Consider the following 16,913-nt stretch of genomic DNA (forward strand, 5'->3'; position numbering starts at 1 on the left):
GGTCGTAGCGGGCCTGGATGGCGTCGAGCGGGGCGGCGACCAGGCTCTGGATGGACCCGGCCAGCAGGCCCGCCGCAAACGTGTCCCGCGGCGGCGGGGGCGGGTAGACGCGCCTGGCGCCGCGGCCGGACTCCTCGTGCAGGCGGGCCAGGATGTGCAGGTAGCTCGAGTAGAGGACGGCGCCGACGGCCACGTTGGCCATGAGCGGCGGCAGCACGTGGTCGGGAACCACGGACCAGCCCTGCTGCCGGATCGCGCTGGTTAGCACCCCGGGCGTGGTGCCGCGCAGCCAGGCCCAGACTTGCCGCAGCCGGCCGCCGCCGCCGCCGCCGCCGCCCCCCTGTTGTTGCCGCTGCTGCTGCTGCTGCGACGGCGGCTGCGGGGGGTGGCGCTCGAGGTGGATGCTGCGCGCGTAGGCGAGGTAGTCGACGCGCGTGCGGAAGAAGGCCTTGACGGGTGCGCGGAAGTAGAAGGCGACGGCCTGGGCGGTGAAGGCGCGCACGCCCGCGGCGGATGCGGCCGTGGCGGCGTTTTTGCGCTGCGCGTTTTCGTTGTACAGGTCGGACCCCGGCGGCGGCACCACGGGCAGGATGCCGGCTCCGCCCGGCGGCAGCGACGTCGCCCCGGGGCGGCGGGGGCCGTCGCCCTGACCCTGACCGTTGGCGTCGGTCGCGGTCATAGTGTCTTCCCGGGCCGTCTCATGGTATTCCCTTGGATGTGGTGGACTTGTTTCTTTTTGCTCGGACCGCCACTGTCTTCTGTGTCGAGATGAGGCGCCGAGTTGCCAGAAAAGCAGCGGTTCTTGGCTTCACCGTCATGGGTCTAATTCTCCCTGTCGTCGGCTCAAAGTTGTAGCCTGGCCTTGTTTTTGTTCTGGCCCCACTTCGCCGGTCCAGGTGTGGGGCGTGTCTGCCTGCTGGGGTGTAAGCAACTTGGCAGGGGACGACTTGTGATCGACAGAGGGTGCGTAGATAAGGGCAGCTCATTGCTTCGCTTCCAGCGAAGTAGCAAACCAACCCCTTAAATGCCAGTCCACCGTGCCAACAAGTGTGCTTCGCTTGTTTTTTTTTCTCTTTCCTCGACGGTCTGATGCGTTCGTTGTTCGGCCCGGTCTTGCTGGCCCGTCGTCAACCCTGGCCCCTGGCCCCTGGGCTCAAGGGTTCGGGAAGTTCTTGTTCGTCTTACGTCTGCCTGGCTTGGTAGCGCAATGGCACACGGCTCCTCCGAGACTATGTATCGCCCTGGTTCGAGTCCTGCTCGTTGATCATCTTCTTTCGTCGCCCTACACATGTCACCCTCGATGGGCGCGGCCTGATGTCCAGCCTCCCAGCTGGCCCAGACAGGACCTTCTCAGATCACCAACAGCACAAAATCGCCAGAAGCACGCACTGTAAGCGTTTAGGGCTTTGCTCGTTATCACGCTGATAGTGAACTCGAAAACTTGGAGTTGAGTTGACATATATACCTAGATATTCCCCCTCGGAATGGCTCGTCCTCCCTTCCACACTGACCTATACTCAATCCACCACCTTCAGCATAGCATATGCCTTGTGACTGACCGCCCTCTTGACCACCTGGAGAGGGTCCTTCTTGCGCTTTTTTGCCGGCTGCTCAAGCGTTTCGATGTCCTCCCCGTCCTTGGTGATAACCACCGGCTCTTCCTCCACATCCTCGGCGACAACCACCGGCTCCTCCTCCTCCTCCTCCTCGGACTCTTCGGGATCCTCGAAGCCACCGCCATCCAGGAAGACCTTAAGCATACCCTGGGAATAACCACTCACAAGTGCCGTACCCTCTGTGTCCGCCGTTACAGGCTTGGGCGCCGTCGGGTCTCCGACGCCCGTCACGCCCGCCCGCCCGCCCGCTAGGTTCCAGAAGACAAGCTCCGGCATCTCGTAGCCAGCGGCCCTGTATCGCGTCGAGATGCGCTCAAAGCTTGTAGACCACCTGTCCTGGTCCGACTCGGCTTCGTTGAACTGCATGTCCGAGAATACGAAGACGCGCTTAACCATGTCCTCGGGCCTGATATTGTTCTTGATCGCGAGAGGGAGGATCAGTTCTTCGAAGACGGCGACGAAGTTTGTGGACATTCCCCAGTCGGACCCCCGGAGACTGGTGACCTTTTGGCGGAAGGTGTCCGTGACGTCGACGCGCTGCACTCTCGGGTTTTCGCTGAAAGTGATGAAGGCGCCCGCGAAAGGTGGCGCAGCGACCTCGGCTACCAGCAGCGATAATCCGATGGCCGAATCCATGGGAGTGGTACCGTCGGATCTTGTGGGGTGGGTCATACTGCCACTGACGTCGCAAACTGCTAGGCTGGACGATAGGGTGCCCGAGTCCCGGATCCGCTGTACCAGTGTCGCCCACTGGCCATCAAGGACCTTGGCCTCTAGCTCGGCGATCTTGGCCTCCACCGCCGTGGAAGCGCCAGTTTTGGCACCTTTAGCGCGGAGTCGAGAGGACCTTAGTTTGCTGACGAGTGTGCTGGGGAGCAAAACAGCTCCCGATATTTTCGCCTTGCCCCCTGCAACCTTTGTGACATATTCGTCGAACCGTTCCGTGTCCTTTGCCGCAAACACGGGTGCGTAGTTCTGCATAGCAATGGACGGGACGCGGTCGTACTTGATATTGTCGAACGTCTGGGCCGTCACATCCCGCTCCACCACCTCGAGCTGCTTGCGCAACGCCGTCATGTCCTTTCGATAGCTGTCGCGCGCGTGGCGGAGGAAAGACTCCCTATCCTCTGCCTGATCTCCCGCGGTAGGTGGAGAGAGCAGCTCGGCAAGGGTTGAAACGACAAACGTGTGCTTGTCATGGAAGCGGGCCATGCTGGGTGCCCACTTGGCGCAAAGGGAGATCTGTCTCATCTCCTTGGCGTCGCCGCTACGGAGCTTGCGGAGATCTTCCTTGAGCTGCGCCGCAAAGAGCCGCGCCACAGACATGTGCAGCGCGCGGTAGACGGGCTCGTTTCCGAACTTGAGGAGCACCTTTTTGTGCCTATCCTCGCGGGCGGCATGCCGCTTGACTTTGGCGTCGTCTGGAGACGTTTTGCTGACTTCCCGGTCGCCCCTCTGGTCCAGGTTGAGCAGCGCTTTGGGGTCGGACAGGGGGTTCAAGCTGCCGTTGGCCGCGAGCGCTAGGATGTTGAGGAGGTCTTTCCAGTAGCCATGGGAAACTCCATTTCGAACGTCGTGATGAGCAGGATCATGCTCATCAGCCTCGGCAGCATCGACGAGAACGGGCTTATCAACATCCCCTTCCTTCTCAGCCTTTTTGGGAATCACTGGGCGGCTGAGCCAACGGAGATTGACAGCGAGGGTCAATGGATGGTTTTGGGCTAGCCAGCCGGTGCAGCGGTAGAAGAGCGTCTTGGAGCTCTTGCCGAGGTGGATAGAGCGGGCATTGAAGATGATCTTGAGAGTCGTTTGAGGATCCTCGGCCCAGGCCGCAGTGAGAACCTCGACCAAGCGTGGCGACGAGATGGTATCCTCCAGCTCGAAGAACAAGTCAACGAGAGCATTCTTGCTGGACCGATGCGCGATATCGCCATTCTCGGTGAGCATTTTGTTGTCTAGGCTCCCTGGGCCTGCCTCTGGCGCCTCGCTGTGTGACAAAAGGGCATCCATGAAGGGGTTAGAGGACTTGGCCACGGCCGCATCGGGAGTTGGAGTGGAGATCTCGGCGGCAGCGAGCGCCTCCCGGATGTCAGCCGTGGTTGATGGGGGCGTGTCAATCAGGGTGCCATCTGATGTTGGCGCATCGGTCGCAGACTTGGCGGCGACATCTGTTGGCTCAACATGGCGAGAGTTGACATCCTGCGTGATGAAGGACTCAAACTCGGTATCGGGGAGCGTCAAGGCTCGGTGGGTAGGGAATAGGACGGGGAAGCCGGAGCTGAGGAACCACGGGGCGGCATCCGTAGCAGCCATTCTGGACTGTCTGGCGATGGCCAAGAATAGTGGCGGGGTGGAGGCTCGTCGAAGGACGGCTGACAACATCAGGACGGGATGGCATGGGCTGGGAGTAGGATTAAATAGGGCAGCAAGGGATCAATTAGGCAAACCAAGACAAGACCTGAAAAACAAGCACCAAGCAGTGCGGCCTAGCAGAAGGGCGATACGCGCTTGGCAGTCGTCCAACCTTACTGGATAAAGGTAGGGGAGGCACAGCCCAACTGATGCAGGAAGGCCACCCGCCGGGTGACTCAACCCCGCGTTGAGAGGAATTACAGCGCTGCCGAGTGACGAAAGGGTGCCTGCTGTGAAGAAAACCCATGGAGTCTATAGCAAAGACAAAAACATCATTTCCATTCGGCGAAAGAAGGACAAAACACCAAAAGAGAGGGAGCGTTGAAGCCAAGGGGTGCGGGGTTTTGATCTTGCAGCGAGCGACCAACAACAGGAGCGGTTGATGTGATCCAAATTTGATGGTGGTGCAAGTCACACCTCCCCGTCCTAGCCTGCTGCTGTAGGCGCCTAGCGGCAAGTAGGCGTCGAAAGGGTCCAGGCAATGAATTAAGTTTCCGTAAAAGGGCCGGAACGGAACCAACAACCAGCCCCAATTACACGCCCTTTGCATCCAGCTGTGCCACAAACAGCTCCAGCTCGCCGAACCCGTCAAACTCCTCGCCGCCCCCAAAGTCCCTCATCTCGGCCAGGGCCAGCCTCGCGTACCTGGCCGCGCCTCCGAGGTCCCTGGCGCCCATGTGCAGCCTGGCCAGCAGCTCGTAGTGGTCCCCCAGCCCCGACACGAGCCCTTCCTCGATGCTGAGCTCGATTAGGGCCTTGCTCTGCCTGATGGCCGCTGACAGCTCGCCGCTTTGGACGTGCTCCATGATCTGGTCGCGCACGCTCACTGCCCGCTCCCGGCGCGCGTCCGAGGCCGCGATCTCGCGAGGGTGCGCGCCGCAGAGGCTGCATGTGCACTTGAACCCCCATCGGTGGAGGAGCGTGTCCTGCCGGTTCTTGTGCGTCATCCCAAACTCGGGGTCTGATGGTTGTGAGCTGCAGATCTCCGGATATCACAAAGTCTACATGCTATAGGTCTTGTCCGGACAGGAGCACTTACAGCTGATGGTTATCTCGTCGCCTGGTTCAATGTCGAGAAAGGCAACAACCTTTTGCGACAATGTCCGCCCCGAAAACCGCGTCTGGGCACTTTGGTTCTCTGTCAATATAGCGTCATTAGATGGAGCTGTAGCCTGACTTACTTTGGAGCACAGGCGTGGTTGATCCGCGAGACGCTAGGGAACAGGCCCATGTACGGCTCTCCATTAATGGTCACCGAGAAGGTGTTGGTGCGCATGACGTCCTCCATAACGGGAGCGCCCGCCGTGCTGCTCCGACCCAGCCCCAGCACTCTCTCCGGATTCCGCAGCTGGCTGGCCGCGCGCTCCAGGATCTTATTCCCCTGCGTTTGCGTCACTCGTCCGGGAAACTCGACTGCCGCAAGCACCATTGCGTAGTCCACCATTATGGTCTCGCCTCGCCGGATCCTTCGTGTCGCCACCACGCCTTTTCCCTTGCCTGGAATATTCTTCACCTCCCACACGTGGGTGCTCCTTGGAGTCGGTGTGACGTCGGCCGAGTTATTCTTATTCCTTGTTCCCCCGATCGCCATCCCTTCGTCGACGCCGGTACCGTCCATGGCAGAAGCCAAGGGCGGGGCAGTGAAAGCCAGCTCCAGTTGACCTTGAGCGCTCGCCAGCACCCTGGGCGTCGTTATTATGCTGAACCCGCGCCCGGTCTGAAAGGCGGCGTTGGTGTAGACGCAGAAGCTCGAGTCGGCGCAAAATGGTGGGTGTGTCCACGGCGCCCATCGTGCCGGTTCTTTCAGCGAGACGCTGTTCTCGTCCATAGGTTGTGGGCAAGCGAATATGCCGCCGATACGGGACATGCTCGCCGGAGCATGGCTGCACTGCCGGACCTGTAGTTCGGGGAGCGCCCATAGTGCTTCTCCGGCCACGCTGCCTGCAGCAGAGCTGATGGTGGCAGCCTTCTCCCAGGCAAAGATGGCGAGGAGCAACGAGAGCCTTAGTAGCATACTGGGATGGAGCCGACCCGCAACCGCATATATCTCTCCGAGCTGCCAGCGTGAAAGCTGCGGTGGCCATGTAACCCAAAACAGCAGGGTCATCGACCGAATGATATATATCCCACCTCATTGATGTTTCCCGCCACCGTTCTCGCAACGGTTTGAGCCTCGGGATTGCTGCCCAGCCGCTTAATTACCTACTGCCGGAGGCCAAGCCCATCACGGCGACAATTACCCGCCAACGCAGCAGTGATATGATCCCAGCCGCGTCTCGCCTTGATACTCGGATGCTTGGCCGGAAGCAAAACGGCTCGTGTGTGGCTGATGGCCTGCTTGGCTACTATGGATGGCTTGAAGATGCATCGGCATTTAAACGATCAGGAGGTGCTCAGCGTTTGGGCTGGCCCGCGTTACCTCTTTGCTTTCGATTTATTCTACCATTTCTATGGTGAAAACTCGATATCACCCGAATTTCCTGGCCCAAGATTGAGCATCATGTGCATACAACTTCCTCGTCTTCCTTTAAAATGAAGAAATGCGTCGACCAAGGGGCAGCGTCGACAAGGCGGCCCAGCTGTCGGCTGGGGACAAGGACGAAGAACAAACTCCTCGCCGCCGCCAGATTATGTTCGTCCGGCACATCGAGCATGGTGACCCAATGTGGATTCGTCTAGTTTTTTATCTTGGATGCCTAGATCTCCTCCCCGCCTGTAAGCTGGACTGGCATGTCGGCTGTCAGCACCGTGGCTTTACATGCCGCCCGAGATGAATCGGGCTCCGCCGCATTCCCACACCGCTCCGCTTACATGCATCTGTAACCCCCCACCCGGGCTCCCTCCTACGCCCGTGGCAGAATGCTCCCACCGCGAATGGCATGCTGCCGTCACGGTCGGGGTTTTCCGACTGGACGGGCTTTGCTGCTGTTGCATGCAAGCCCCAGCAGCGCAATTGGCGTCCCGCTGTGGGACCGGTCCTGCCTTTCAGCTGCTTATTTGCATTCGTGGTCGCCGACGTGGGCGTTTTGGGAATCTCCTCGTTGGTCCTTGCGGAGAATATTCCATAGGTGGCCAGTCTGGTGTCATGGCGGGCCCTGATGAGGTTCTCGGCTCGTTTTGACGAGGAGCATCAACAAGGAAGGTATACGGCAAAAATTCGAGTATAAAAACAAAGATGCCGCTCGCCCTTGTGGCCTCAAGATTCACTTCACCAGCACAGGCATCCAAACAAATCCCATCCAAGGCTCAAGCAAACAAATCCTATTAAAATTTCAGTCGCACCAAGCCCATCCAGTCCGACTCGACATCGCCGCCTTCCAAAATGCAATTCTCAATCCTCGCCATCCTCGCCGCCGCCGCCGCCGGAGTCACGGCCGCCCGGAACAATGCCTGCGGTTACCACCTCGTCAACTCTGGAGGTAGGTCTCCAACCATGAACGCAACCCATCTTCCTTTTCCGCTTTTTTTCCCCTGCAGCAACTGACCCTCGTGTGGAACTAGCCTTTGTCCAGGCCGACATCGCCTGGGCTACGTGTGGGAGGACCGACACGTGCGAGGGCAGGGAGTGGCACACCATCTTCGCCTACAACCTGTCCGGGGAACCCAACGAGCCCATCATTAAGGCTTTCAGCTTTTGCGACAAGGGCTGCACCGAGGTCCCCAACTTCCATGACCGGTGCAACTGAGAGGGACGTCGCTTGTTTCTGTGAAGGGGATGGGGTTTGAGAATTACAACAAAATCTTTTGGTGTTCGCGATGGGAGACCAGTCACTTTAAAATACCTAACTAGGTATACTTATTACCTCTAAGAACAGCGGTATTCACTAATGCCCGGTATTCGAACCTATGGATATGCTTCGTGTCCGAGTGTCTGTCATGTATAACCCCATTGTAGAGCTTAAGAAAAGGAAGTAAGTCGGCGGATAAACGGTTCAACCAATACCTCGGCACATATCTACATATTATCTACATACCAAGGGCTATACACAGCCAATAATTTTACCAATTCAAGCATCGTCATGAGATCTTTGGAGGGCCAATAATGAAAAACACGGGGATGGCTTTTTTAATCTCCTGAAAGTCTTGGTCGCCAAACGCCCGGTTCGAACCCATTTGGGGCCCCAAAAAAACCCAAAACCCACAAGTCCAAATGGTGACCCATTTATGGGTTTTCGCGAGCTTTAGTTGGGACAGGAAGGTTTCACTACCTGCAGGTTTGTGTACCTGCGCATGAGGGAGTCGGTAGTCTCAAGTAAATATATTGCTTGCCTTCTGCGTACTTCATATAATTCAGGCCTTTGCGCACTCGACAGCATGAGACTCCTCGTCCTCATAGTAACCAACAATCTTCATCCCAGCCGCGGTCACCAGCGGGTCAAGCGACTCCCTGTCCCGCAGCTTCCCGCCGATATTGAGCATGACCAGGTCCACGATGGCGTTGAGCGCCTTTGGCGGGCTGATCTTCTTGGGCTCGACGATCAGCACCCTGGCGCTCGTGTCGTCCGGCAGCGCCTTGGCCAGGTGCGAGAGTATGGTGGTGACGGTCTTGTCGGGCCAGTCGTTGAGAACGCGGCGGAGGACGTAGACGAGCGCGCCTGGTTGGTTGCATGTGTCCCGTCAGTACTTGTAACCCATGCCCACGGGGGATTTCGTTTGCGACATACCCTGGACAGGCTGCGGCTGATGAAAGTCATGAGGCATGTGGACGACACCCTGAAGCACAGGATCGGCGATCCGTCTGGCCTCCTCGATGACCTCCTCGCGATCCTGAAGGACGAGCCTCGCAGGTGGGATGGACGGAAACGCAGTTAGTACCATTTTGAGCATCTGCCCCAGCCCGCCCCCCACATCCACCAGCAGCGGCGGCGGCGGCGGTGGCTGCTCCCCGGCAGCGGCGACGGCGGGCCCCTCGGCGGCCTCCTCGGCGATCCAGTCCAGGCTGTACAGTGCCTTGTCGCCGACGACGTCGGCGTTGCTGAGGAAGCTCATGGCCTTCATGGCGGCGCCGAACACGGCCTTGTGCTCGGGGTTGGCGCCGATGATGTCCCAGATGGGCAGCTCCGGGCGGCCCCAGGCGAAGGACGCGGGCGTGTGCGTCCGCCCCTGCGGCTCGCCGCGGCCGTACTCGGCGAAGTAGCTGGGCCACAGCGCGTACGGGCGCATGCCCATGGCGCCCGCGACCCACGCCTGCGGGTACCCCTTGCTGTCGGAGCGGTAGAGCGGCGAGAAGCGCCCGTGGCCGACGTGGCCGGGCTTGGGCTGCGTGAGCTTGCCCGTCGCGACCAGTAGGGAGGCGATTCGGACTGCGAGGGGGAGGTTTGCCGCCAAGTGTCAGGGAGGGGCCCTCCATGCTGCATGGCGTTTTAAGAGACGCGGGGAGTTTGTTAATGGTGGGATGATGGGCGCGAAAACGGACCGATGAGACTCTCCTCTGCGCCGACACTCTCTGCCAGATCCTTCAGGGAGATGCTTCCCGTGAGAGGGATCTTGTCAAACGCTTTCCAATCCATGAAGACGTTCCACGAAGCCATATCCGCCATCTTTTGGTGGGAATGTTATGTCAATCGAGCGAGACGCCATCACGGAACGAGGAAGAGATGGGCTGGCCGTCACTAACATTGACCCACTCCGACTTGAGGTAGTCAACTGGATCAGAAACCTCATTGATGATGGCCCTCGCGGCCTGGACTATTTCCTGGCGGATTGCCTTTTGCTCCAAGCCCGGGTCATTGTCATCCAGCCGTTTGATGTTGACTAGAATCGAGGTCGTGTTATCGACTAGCTTGTCGGATGGCATCTTCACTGATAAGAAAGGGGTGTGGGCTGTTGGGACAATAGGCTTGTCGACAGTAGAGCTAGGGGCCGCGCTGGTTTGATCTGTGAATGTATGGGAGATGGCAGTCCTGGTATAGGTTTTATGAGACACCACCTGGATTCCGGCCTCTTTAAGTGCCCCCTCGCCATGTCTCCTCGTTGGCATGCATGCCCCCGTGCTCATGCTAGTGGCTAGGCCTAGCTGCGTCTGTCGGCACCCGAGACCTCGCTTAACAGGCGGCTACACGCACGATACTTCAGGCGCGGAGCGGCTGCCAACGTGTGCGTCTGTGGGTTGACCGACGGCTCACAACAAACTTAGCGGCACGGAAATTTTTAGAGGCCACAGGTCTCAGCTCGGAGGATCCCTCGGTGCTGGTGGCCCAGCCCTGTTAGCGCATCCGCAAGGTGCTGGGCTGCGGCCATCCGCTCTGCGATTGCACAGGACTGGTACTATAGCGCTTGGCGACGTTGGCGCTGGCCGATGCCGACTTTTTGCTTCTTTTTGTAGCACAGCGTCGCTGCTGCAGGCCAAGCCGACATCCTGCTCTCCAGGTTGGTAGCTGAATAGCTAGGGGGGACCAGCTGGTCCCTGGTCGCCACCACGGACATCATTACTGGGTCAAGCCCTGAGAGCTGAACAGCACATGCATGGTGGCGCACCCGTTGGTCACAGGATGTTGATAAACGGATGGACGGTTACTGCCTAGGCACACTCAATGGCGACGAATCGGTGACGGGGAATTTTAAATTTTTACTTAAATCAGAGGGCCCTTACCTGTCACACGTTTTGCGCTCACCTTGTCCCCTCACCAATCGCGACCCAGGTCCGCCACCATGCCTCGGTGTTCCGTCTGCACTAAAGCAATCCGTCTAAAGCGCAAAGGATTCGAGAACACTCAGGCCACTCGAACGTAGGTTTCGTATAAGGACCTTGTCGCACAGTTGGCAAGGTGTGATTTTTGCGCGCTCTTCCGTTAATAGCTTTGCACCTGGTACACGCAGGAGGCCCTCGACCAACCCCCCGGCGAGATAAAGCTAACCGTCGGCGCCAGAATAGTGTTAAGCTCGCCAGCTGTTTTTGGTGGCTTGCTTTAGCAAATTAAAAAGCTTTACGGTGGCTTCGAGCACCGATCGCGCGGATATAACCATGGGTACATCGAGTGCGCGCAGGAATGGCTGGATAAATGCTTGTCGCTGTATTAACAAACCTGCTGCGGCGCTGTTCCGCTGCTAAATGAAAACGCCCGAGGAAACTCTCTGCCAGGTCTCCCGAGACGGCTAATCGATTTGTCCGAGACGGAAACTGTGAGGATTATCGATTGCAAAGACTGGCTAGCGGCAGGGCTCGCCCTTATCGATGCTCTCCAGGAGTACTTCACCCTCAGCTACCGATGGGGGGATAAAAATCCTGTTTACGCACTTCCAAAAACAAGTACGGTTTTATCGCATTATTGGGGAGGTGTTAAAGTACGTTTTATCGTTCCCTCGCAGCTATTGAAAAATAAGTAAAGCTGTCACGGCCACTAAGGCTGTAACGAGAGATCGATACTTGGGAGGTTACGTAGGAAATCACGTGTATGGTTACGTAACTCCACGTTACTTAATTAGGGCCCCGCACGGGCTCCCGCCCCTACTAAATAGCTTTAACGCGTTGGGCCAGCCTCCGGCCTAACCTTTTAATATACGACACCTTTTTCCAAATTACCAATTCTCACTACGTTACGTGCTTTAATAATTGGTAGCAACTTTGGCAACGAGGTTATCGCCTTAATTGCGGGTTAAAAAAGTTATAGCAATTTACTTAATTTTCCTTTTTTTTTACGGTCGGCGTACGGCAAACCGTATTTTTTTTAACCGTTAATCGGAAATTTTGTAAAGCACGCGTAAAGCGGTTAAGCAAAGTAAACGAAAAACAAAAGGACTTTAACAATTAGCGCTTTAATTTAATTATTAAAACTTTAAAGCGATTAACCGCGAACGAATTTAGCGTAAAGTTAATTCGGTTGCTTTAAGGATTTACTTATTTAATTTACTTTTTTAACACTTTTTAATCCTTTTAAAAAAGGCCGCAACGGAAATCATTTTGGTTTATTTTGGTTAATAACAACGGGATCGAATCTAAACCTTTTTTTATTATTCCATTCCAATGTCCTCGTTGCGCAGTGGTTCAGCGCTGGGAAGTCCTCTTTGGAAAACGCAAATTCGATTCCTGCCGGGGATACGGGGTTTTTTGTTTCGCACGTGCAAAGCGATTTATTAAGCCCTAAACCGTTCCGACGTTTTTCCGAACAGTTAGTTCCCATAACGAAACGACCCATAGCAACAAAAAACTTTACCCTTATCGACGAGCCCTGTAGCATACCCACGTGCGACTCCCCTTCGACCCCAACGAAATTACTTGCAACCCGTTAGCGGGGTTCCTTACCCCCGAGCCTTATAACGCACGTACCGAAAGCACGTGCAAAAGGCTACCAAAAGCACGTGCAGCTTGTAAACGCACAAATTATAAAGCAAACGAAAAAATAAGGATTTCGGGCTAAAATAAATCCAATAAGCTATTGGAATAATAGCGCCGGGGCAGCGGCGAAGGATAAAGGTACCGATAGCAACGAAAGCAATTCCAATAACAAAATCGGCCGATAAAATGATGGCACTAATTAAAAAAAAGGGAAGGACCGCTTTCGAAGGGGCGCGTTTGGCCTAAATACAAAGGGGGCACGCCCTAACTGGAAAAGGTAAAACTTAAAAGCGATTAACGAATAAGCCTTATAATAAAATAAAAATTGCTAATTCGGTCGCTTAAACTTTGCAAATAAGCTTTAAGCCCTTTTAAACCGTAATGTGCCATTTGGGGTAATGCACGCTCGTGTACGTACAAGCTTGTTTAATTACTAATGTAATTCCATATGCAGGAATTTACTTACGAAAAAAACGCGGAATTGCAAAAACTTCGAAGGAAAAGGGTTTTCATTTAGCCTTACACCAAACAGCTATTGGCTGGGGGCACGGTTTCCCCCTTTATATAGTTAACCCGATCCGTAAAGCTCTTTATGGGCTATATAACTCGAAAAGGGTAAATAAGTATATATATTCCATTCCAATTATATTTAATTAAAATTGTATAGGTTAATATTTAAGTATTATTAATTGCTAATTGCTAACCGTAATAGCTAACGAACCATTTACGCTCGGCGAAACAATGCCGGGCGCAATGTCACCAAATTTTTTATTAATTAAAAGCGAAACGCCGCTAACTCCGGCTGCGCAAAGCTTAAAGCAAATTAACAATAGCGTTTACTTTAAGCGCTTACAACGAAAACGCGAAAAAAAGGCATTACAATTAAAATACTAACCAAAAAACCTTTAACTTTTAATCCCGGCAAAAAATTATTCAATTTGCGATATTGCTTTCCAGCGCCGTAAAAGCCTTTTTTTTTAATAACCGCGAAGCCCTTCTTTTTAAGCGCTACGCAAATTAAATTTAAGCGCCCGTTCCAAAAACGTAAAATTACTTTTTATGCGATATTGAAAACGAACCCGGAGCTATCGGGCGCTAACGTTAACCGGTATTACAAAGGACAACCAAGCGCTGAACGCTTTAAACCAAAAAAAAAACCGGCAATAATAGCAAAATTATTAAATACTTTTGCAACGCGGTAAGCAATTTGCAAAAGTTTAATTAAAACCAAAAAGCAATTACTAACAAGTTATTCCAAACCCAAAATAAGCTAACGAAAGCTATTAAAAGCATAGGCCGAAAAAATTTAAAAAATTACAATAAAGTTTACGTTATAATGGAACGCTATAAACAAAAGCGTTATTAAGCCCAAAAAAGAATAAAACCCAATTTAACTTTTTTTACAACGTATTTGCTAAATTTAAAGCTAAGCAAGCAAAGGTTTAGTGTTACAAAAAAAACAATATATACCGTAAAAAAAAGGTTTTAAGCGTAAATAGCAAATGCCTAAAGCATCAAAAAAGCGGTTCCTCTGCCTAAAAGCGTATAACGCTTCCATGCATTAGGAAGGAAGCTTAGTAAGCAAGGAAAACACGGGAATTACGTATATATAAAAGGCAAAAGCTTTTACGGAACCTTGCACTTTAAATCCTTTTTTCCAGAAAGCAATTTAACTGGAATAGCTTTATACCGTGCTTATACCTTTTACTTGCAACAATTATAAACCCGGCAACTTTTAAACCCTTTTTTGCAAAGTAAAAGGTTTAACAGCATAAATTTATTCCTTTTTTATTACTTTTATTAAATCGTTTCCAAGCGCGCTTAAAAAAGCGCGTTTATCTTTTTTTTCCTTTTTGCAATTTTTTTACGGAAAGATTTTTACGCTTTTAAAACCTTTTTTAATGAAGTTTTTTTTGCCGAAGCAAATTTCGTTGCCAATTCCGAACGTTGCCAAAAACCTTTATTAAATTCCATTTTTTTAACTTTTACGTTTTTACGCTTTTAAAGCTTTTAACCCTTTGCCCTTTTCCAATCCGGCTTTACTGAAAAGCCCCCGGCTGCTGCCAATTATAAACGGTACAAACGAGGATTTTTTTGTAATAGCGTTGCTTAAAAACGAGGAGCAATAGCTTACGTAATTTACGGCGCTTCGTTAATACGCATTAATCCTAAAGATTTGGAACCAGGTTAATTTTAATTTAAAATTCCCGAACGACGTACAGGCCAACAAAACCTTAAATTTCGATTTTTTTGCAGCAAAAGCCCGGGCCAAACACGTTAAAAATTATAAATTTAAGCGCTTGGTTTAGCAAACAATCCTTTCGACCGAAAAAAAGCTTGCTTAAAGGTTTGGTAAAGCAAAAACGAAATTACGCAAAAATTTAATCCCGAACCTTTCCGGGCCTTTTTCGTTTTTCCTAAAGGTAATTTTAAAGCCAAATATAAAAAAGCGCTTAAAACAAAAAATACCGCAAGCAAAACCGTTTCGAAAAAAATTATAACGCTTTCCAAATGGATTAATTTTTTCGTAAATTTTATCGCGCTTACGAACGCGCAATTAAAAGCGCAAACCAATAATTACGTAACTTTCCAAAGCATTATTATTTGCTTAAAAGCGCTTTACGCTTCCATTTTAATAATAAAAACCTAAATAATTTTTTAAAAGTACCGCAATACGTTTAAAAAGGTAACTAATATTACAAACGTTAATTAATAATTTTTAAAATTCCAAACAATTTTTACCCAAACCAAAATTAAAAACGGGTTTAAAGTTTAAAGCTTTACGCTTATGTTTAACTTTTTTAAGCATATAAAGCGTTTTAATCCTTTGTAAGCAAAGCGTTACTAACAAAAAGTAATTACGGGCAATTTTATAAAGGAAATGGATACTTTAATAACCAAATTTTCGATTATCCTTTTTTAACATTGCATCGATAATTTGGGCATAAAAAAAAAGCTTGCGTTTTTAACTTTTAAAGGCGTACCCGGAAAAAAAAATAACAAAGTAAAAAGCTTTTAGCAAAATAACAAAACGACGTATGGGTGCCCGGCTTGCATTTAAAACTACGCTTGGAAGCCGAAAGATTGTTGGAAGCTTATTTACGCTTTTACCGGCAATTTTAGCCAATTTCGTAACAAGCTTAACAACGAAAAGTGCAAGCAAATTAAAGCTATTTTAAATAAAAACCGTTGGAAAACCTTTAAAAGCGGTTTTTTTACCAAAAATAAGTTTAAAAATTCCGTTTGGAGGAAAAGTGCCGAAAGCGTTTTAAGCTCCGAATTTAACGCTTCCAAAAAAAAGGGATTTAAACGCAGCCGTATTGGAAGTGCCTTTTTTAAAAGGTGTTTTTTCGGCTTTTAACATTATAAAAAACATTTATTTCGAAAGCATATTATTTAACAATTGCGGTTTGTTGCATATCGTTAACGATAAAAATTGCTTTAATTTTAAAACTTTTCGTCGGTTAAACGGCATTAAAACAATTTAATGCGGCATTTAGTACTTTCCGATTTTGGAACGAAGCATTCGTACGTTTTTTAACTTTTTAAACGGGAACGGGGATTTTAAGCTTTACAACGTTGCTTTGGTAAAGGGTTTTTACGTTAATATTATTTTAAAAGCTCGTTTAAACGCTAAAAGGGTATGGTTTTGCGGCAAAAAACGCAATTTTGCGCATTAAAAAAACTACCAACGGGAAAATAATTAAACGCTTTTAGCGCAAAAACAACGTAATATTTTTTAAATACAAGCTTATTACTATTTATTCCGTATTAATTACGTTACATTTATTCCCCGGTAATATGGTATTAATTTTTGCAATTAACGAATTTTCCCGTTGCAAGCGTGCTACGCATTTATAGCGTTTATCCTTTAACTTTACAAAACCAAAAAAAAATTCCGCAAACTTTTAGCATTTACGTAACGGGCATTTAAGCTTACAAGCGCTAAAAGCTTTTGTTTGGAACGTTCGGAACGTTAAAATTAAAGGACCCAAACGCATTAAATGTAAAGCGTGCGTAACGACCCACGCTACCGCCGTTGTTTTTAAACGCTTAATAAAAAAGGCTTTACGCCTTTTTTAAAAGGTTTGGTTTAATTTATTTAATTACTGTTGCAGGTAGAAGGAATAAGCACGGTATAAGGCTATTCCGGTTGATATGCTTTAAAAAGGAAAGGATTTAAAGTGCAGGGTCCCGTAAGGGCCTCTGCCCTTTATATACACGTAACTCCCTGTCCTCCTTGCTTATTAAGCTTCCTTCCTAACGCTTAAAAGCGTTACACGCTTCCAAGCAAAGGGACCGCTTTTCCAATGCCTTAAGCATTTAATATTTATGCTTAAAGCTTTTTCATAACAATATATACTATTTACTTTGTAATATACCTTTTAAGCAAACTTTTTGGGTTGCTTGTAAATAAAATAAAAAAAAATTGGTTGCTATATTAATAGCGTAAAATTTAAAAACTTACCGCGCTTTTAAAGGTTAATTATAAAAGCGCATTAGCTTTAAAAAATAACAAAGCAAGCGTTTCCCGTTTTTAAAGGGTAACCGTAAAAGCGCATTAGCTTCGAAAAGTAATAAAGCAAGCGTTTTTTGCTGCTAAAAGCAAC

At 50.7% G+C, this 16,913-nt stretch overlaps 6 protein-coding genes across 6 annotated transcripts in view; 1 reads left to right on the plus strand and 5 right to left on the minus strand.

Annotated features, from left to right (window-relative positions):
* The window catches only part of GGTG_05693 (mitochondrial carrier protein), a gene marked incomplete at its 5' end in the record, with an annotated part of 2,696 nt that extends 2,017 nt beyond the window's left edge, over positions 1-679 (minus strand). Inside the window, one exon of the mRNA XM_009223499.1 lies at positions 41-679. Within this exon, the coding sequence (XP_009221763.1) occupies positions 41-679 (639 nt within the window). The remainder of the gene's footprint in view (positions 1-40) is intronic.
* An 838-nt stretch (positions 680-1,517) lies between these two features.
* GGTG_05694 (hypothetical protein) lies at positions 1,518-3,929 on the minus strand (the record flags this gene model as incomplete). The annotated part of the gene is made up of 1 exon (XM_009223500.1): positions 1,518-3,929. The coding sequence occupies one exon, from the start codon at positions 3,927-3,929 to the stop codon at positions 1,518-1,520; it is 2,412 nt and encodes an 803-aa protein (XP_009221764.1).
* A 632-nt stretch (positions 3,930-4,561) lies between these two features.
* On the minus strand, positions 4,562-6,682 carry GGTG_05695 (hypothetical protein; the record flags this gene model as incomplete). The annotated part of the gene is made up of 4 exons (XM_009223501.1): positions 4,562-4,989; positions 5,068-5,156; positions 5,210-6,084; positions 6,539-6,682. 4 exons carry the CDS (start codon positions 6,680-6,682, stop codon positions 4,562-4,564), a joined length of 1,536 nt encoding a protein of 511 aa, XP_009221765.1.
* A 410-nt stretch (positions 6,683-7,092) lies between these two features.
* Positions 7,093-7,926, plus strand: GGTG_05696 (hypothetical protein). The gene is made up of 2 exons (XM_009223502.1): positions 7,093-7,447; positions 7,530-7,926. Exons 1-2 carry the CDS (start codon positions 7,351-7,353, stop codon positions 7,712-7,714), a joined length of 282 nt encoding a protein of 93 aa, XP_009221766.1. The 5' UTR covers positions 7,093-7,350; the 3' UTR covers positions 7,715-7,926.
* A 349-nt stretch (positions 7,927-8,275) lies between these two features.
* Positions 8,276-10,026, minus strand: GGTG_05697 (hypothetical protein; the record flags this gene model as incomplete). The annotated part of the gene is made up of 4 exons (XM_009223503.1): positions 8,276-8,623; positions 8,693-9,331; positions 9,445-9,568; positions 9,646-10,026. The coding sequence occupies 4 exons, from the start codon at positions 10,024-10,026 to the stop codon at positions 8,319-8,321; spliced, it is 1,449 nt and encodes a 482-aa protein (XP_009221767.1). The 3' UTR covers positions 8,276-8,318.
* Positions 10,027-10,099: 73 nt separating this feature from the next.
* On the minus strand, positions 10,100-10,457 carry GGTG_05698 (hypothetical protein; the record flags this gene model as incomplete). The annotated part of the gene is made up of 2 exons (XM_009223504.1): positions 10,100-10,217; positions 10,297-10,457. 2 exons carry the CDS (start codon positions 10,455-10,457, stop codon positions 10,100-10,102), a joined length of 279 nt encoding a protein of 92 aa, XP_009221768.1.
* Between the last annotated feature and the right edge of the window lie 6,456 nt (positions 10,458-16,913).

Source organism: Gaeumannomyces tritici, assembly GCF_000145635.1.
Source record: "Gaeumannomyces tritici R3-111a-1 unplaced genomic scaffold supercont2.3, whole genome shotgun sequence".
In the NCBI taxonomy this organism is placed as follows: domain Eukaryota; kingdom Fungi; phylum Ascomycota; class Sordariomycetes; order Magnaporthales; family Magnaporthaceae; genus Gaeumannomyces; species Gaeumannomyces tritici.

Coding starts and splice junctions, on each gene's coding strand:
- GGTG_05696 (XM_009223502.1), top strand. CDS start 7,351: ATGCAATTCTCAATCCTCGCCATCCTCGCCGCCGCCGCCGCCGGAGTC. Junction 7,448..7,529: donor CCACCTCGTCAACTCTGGAG/GTAGGTCTCCAA, acceptor GTGTGGAACTAG/CCTTTGTCCAGGCCGACATC.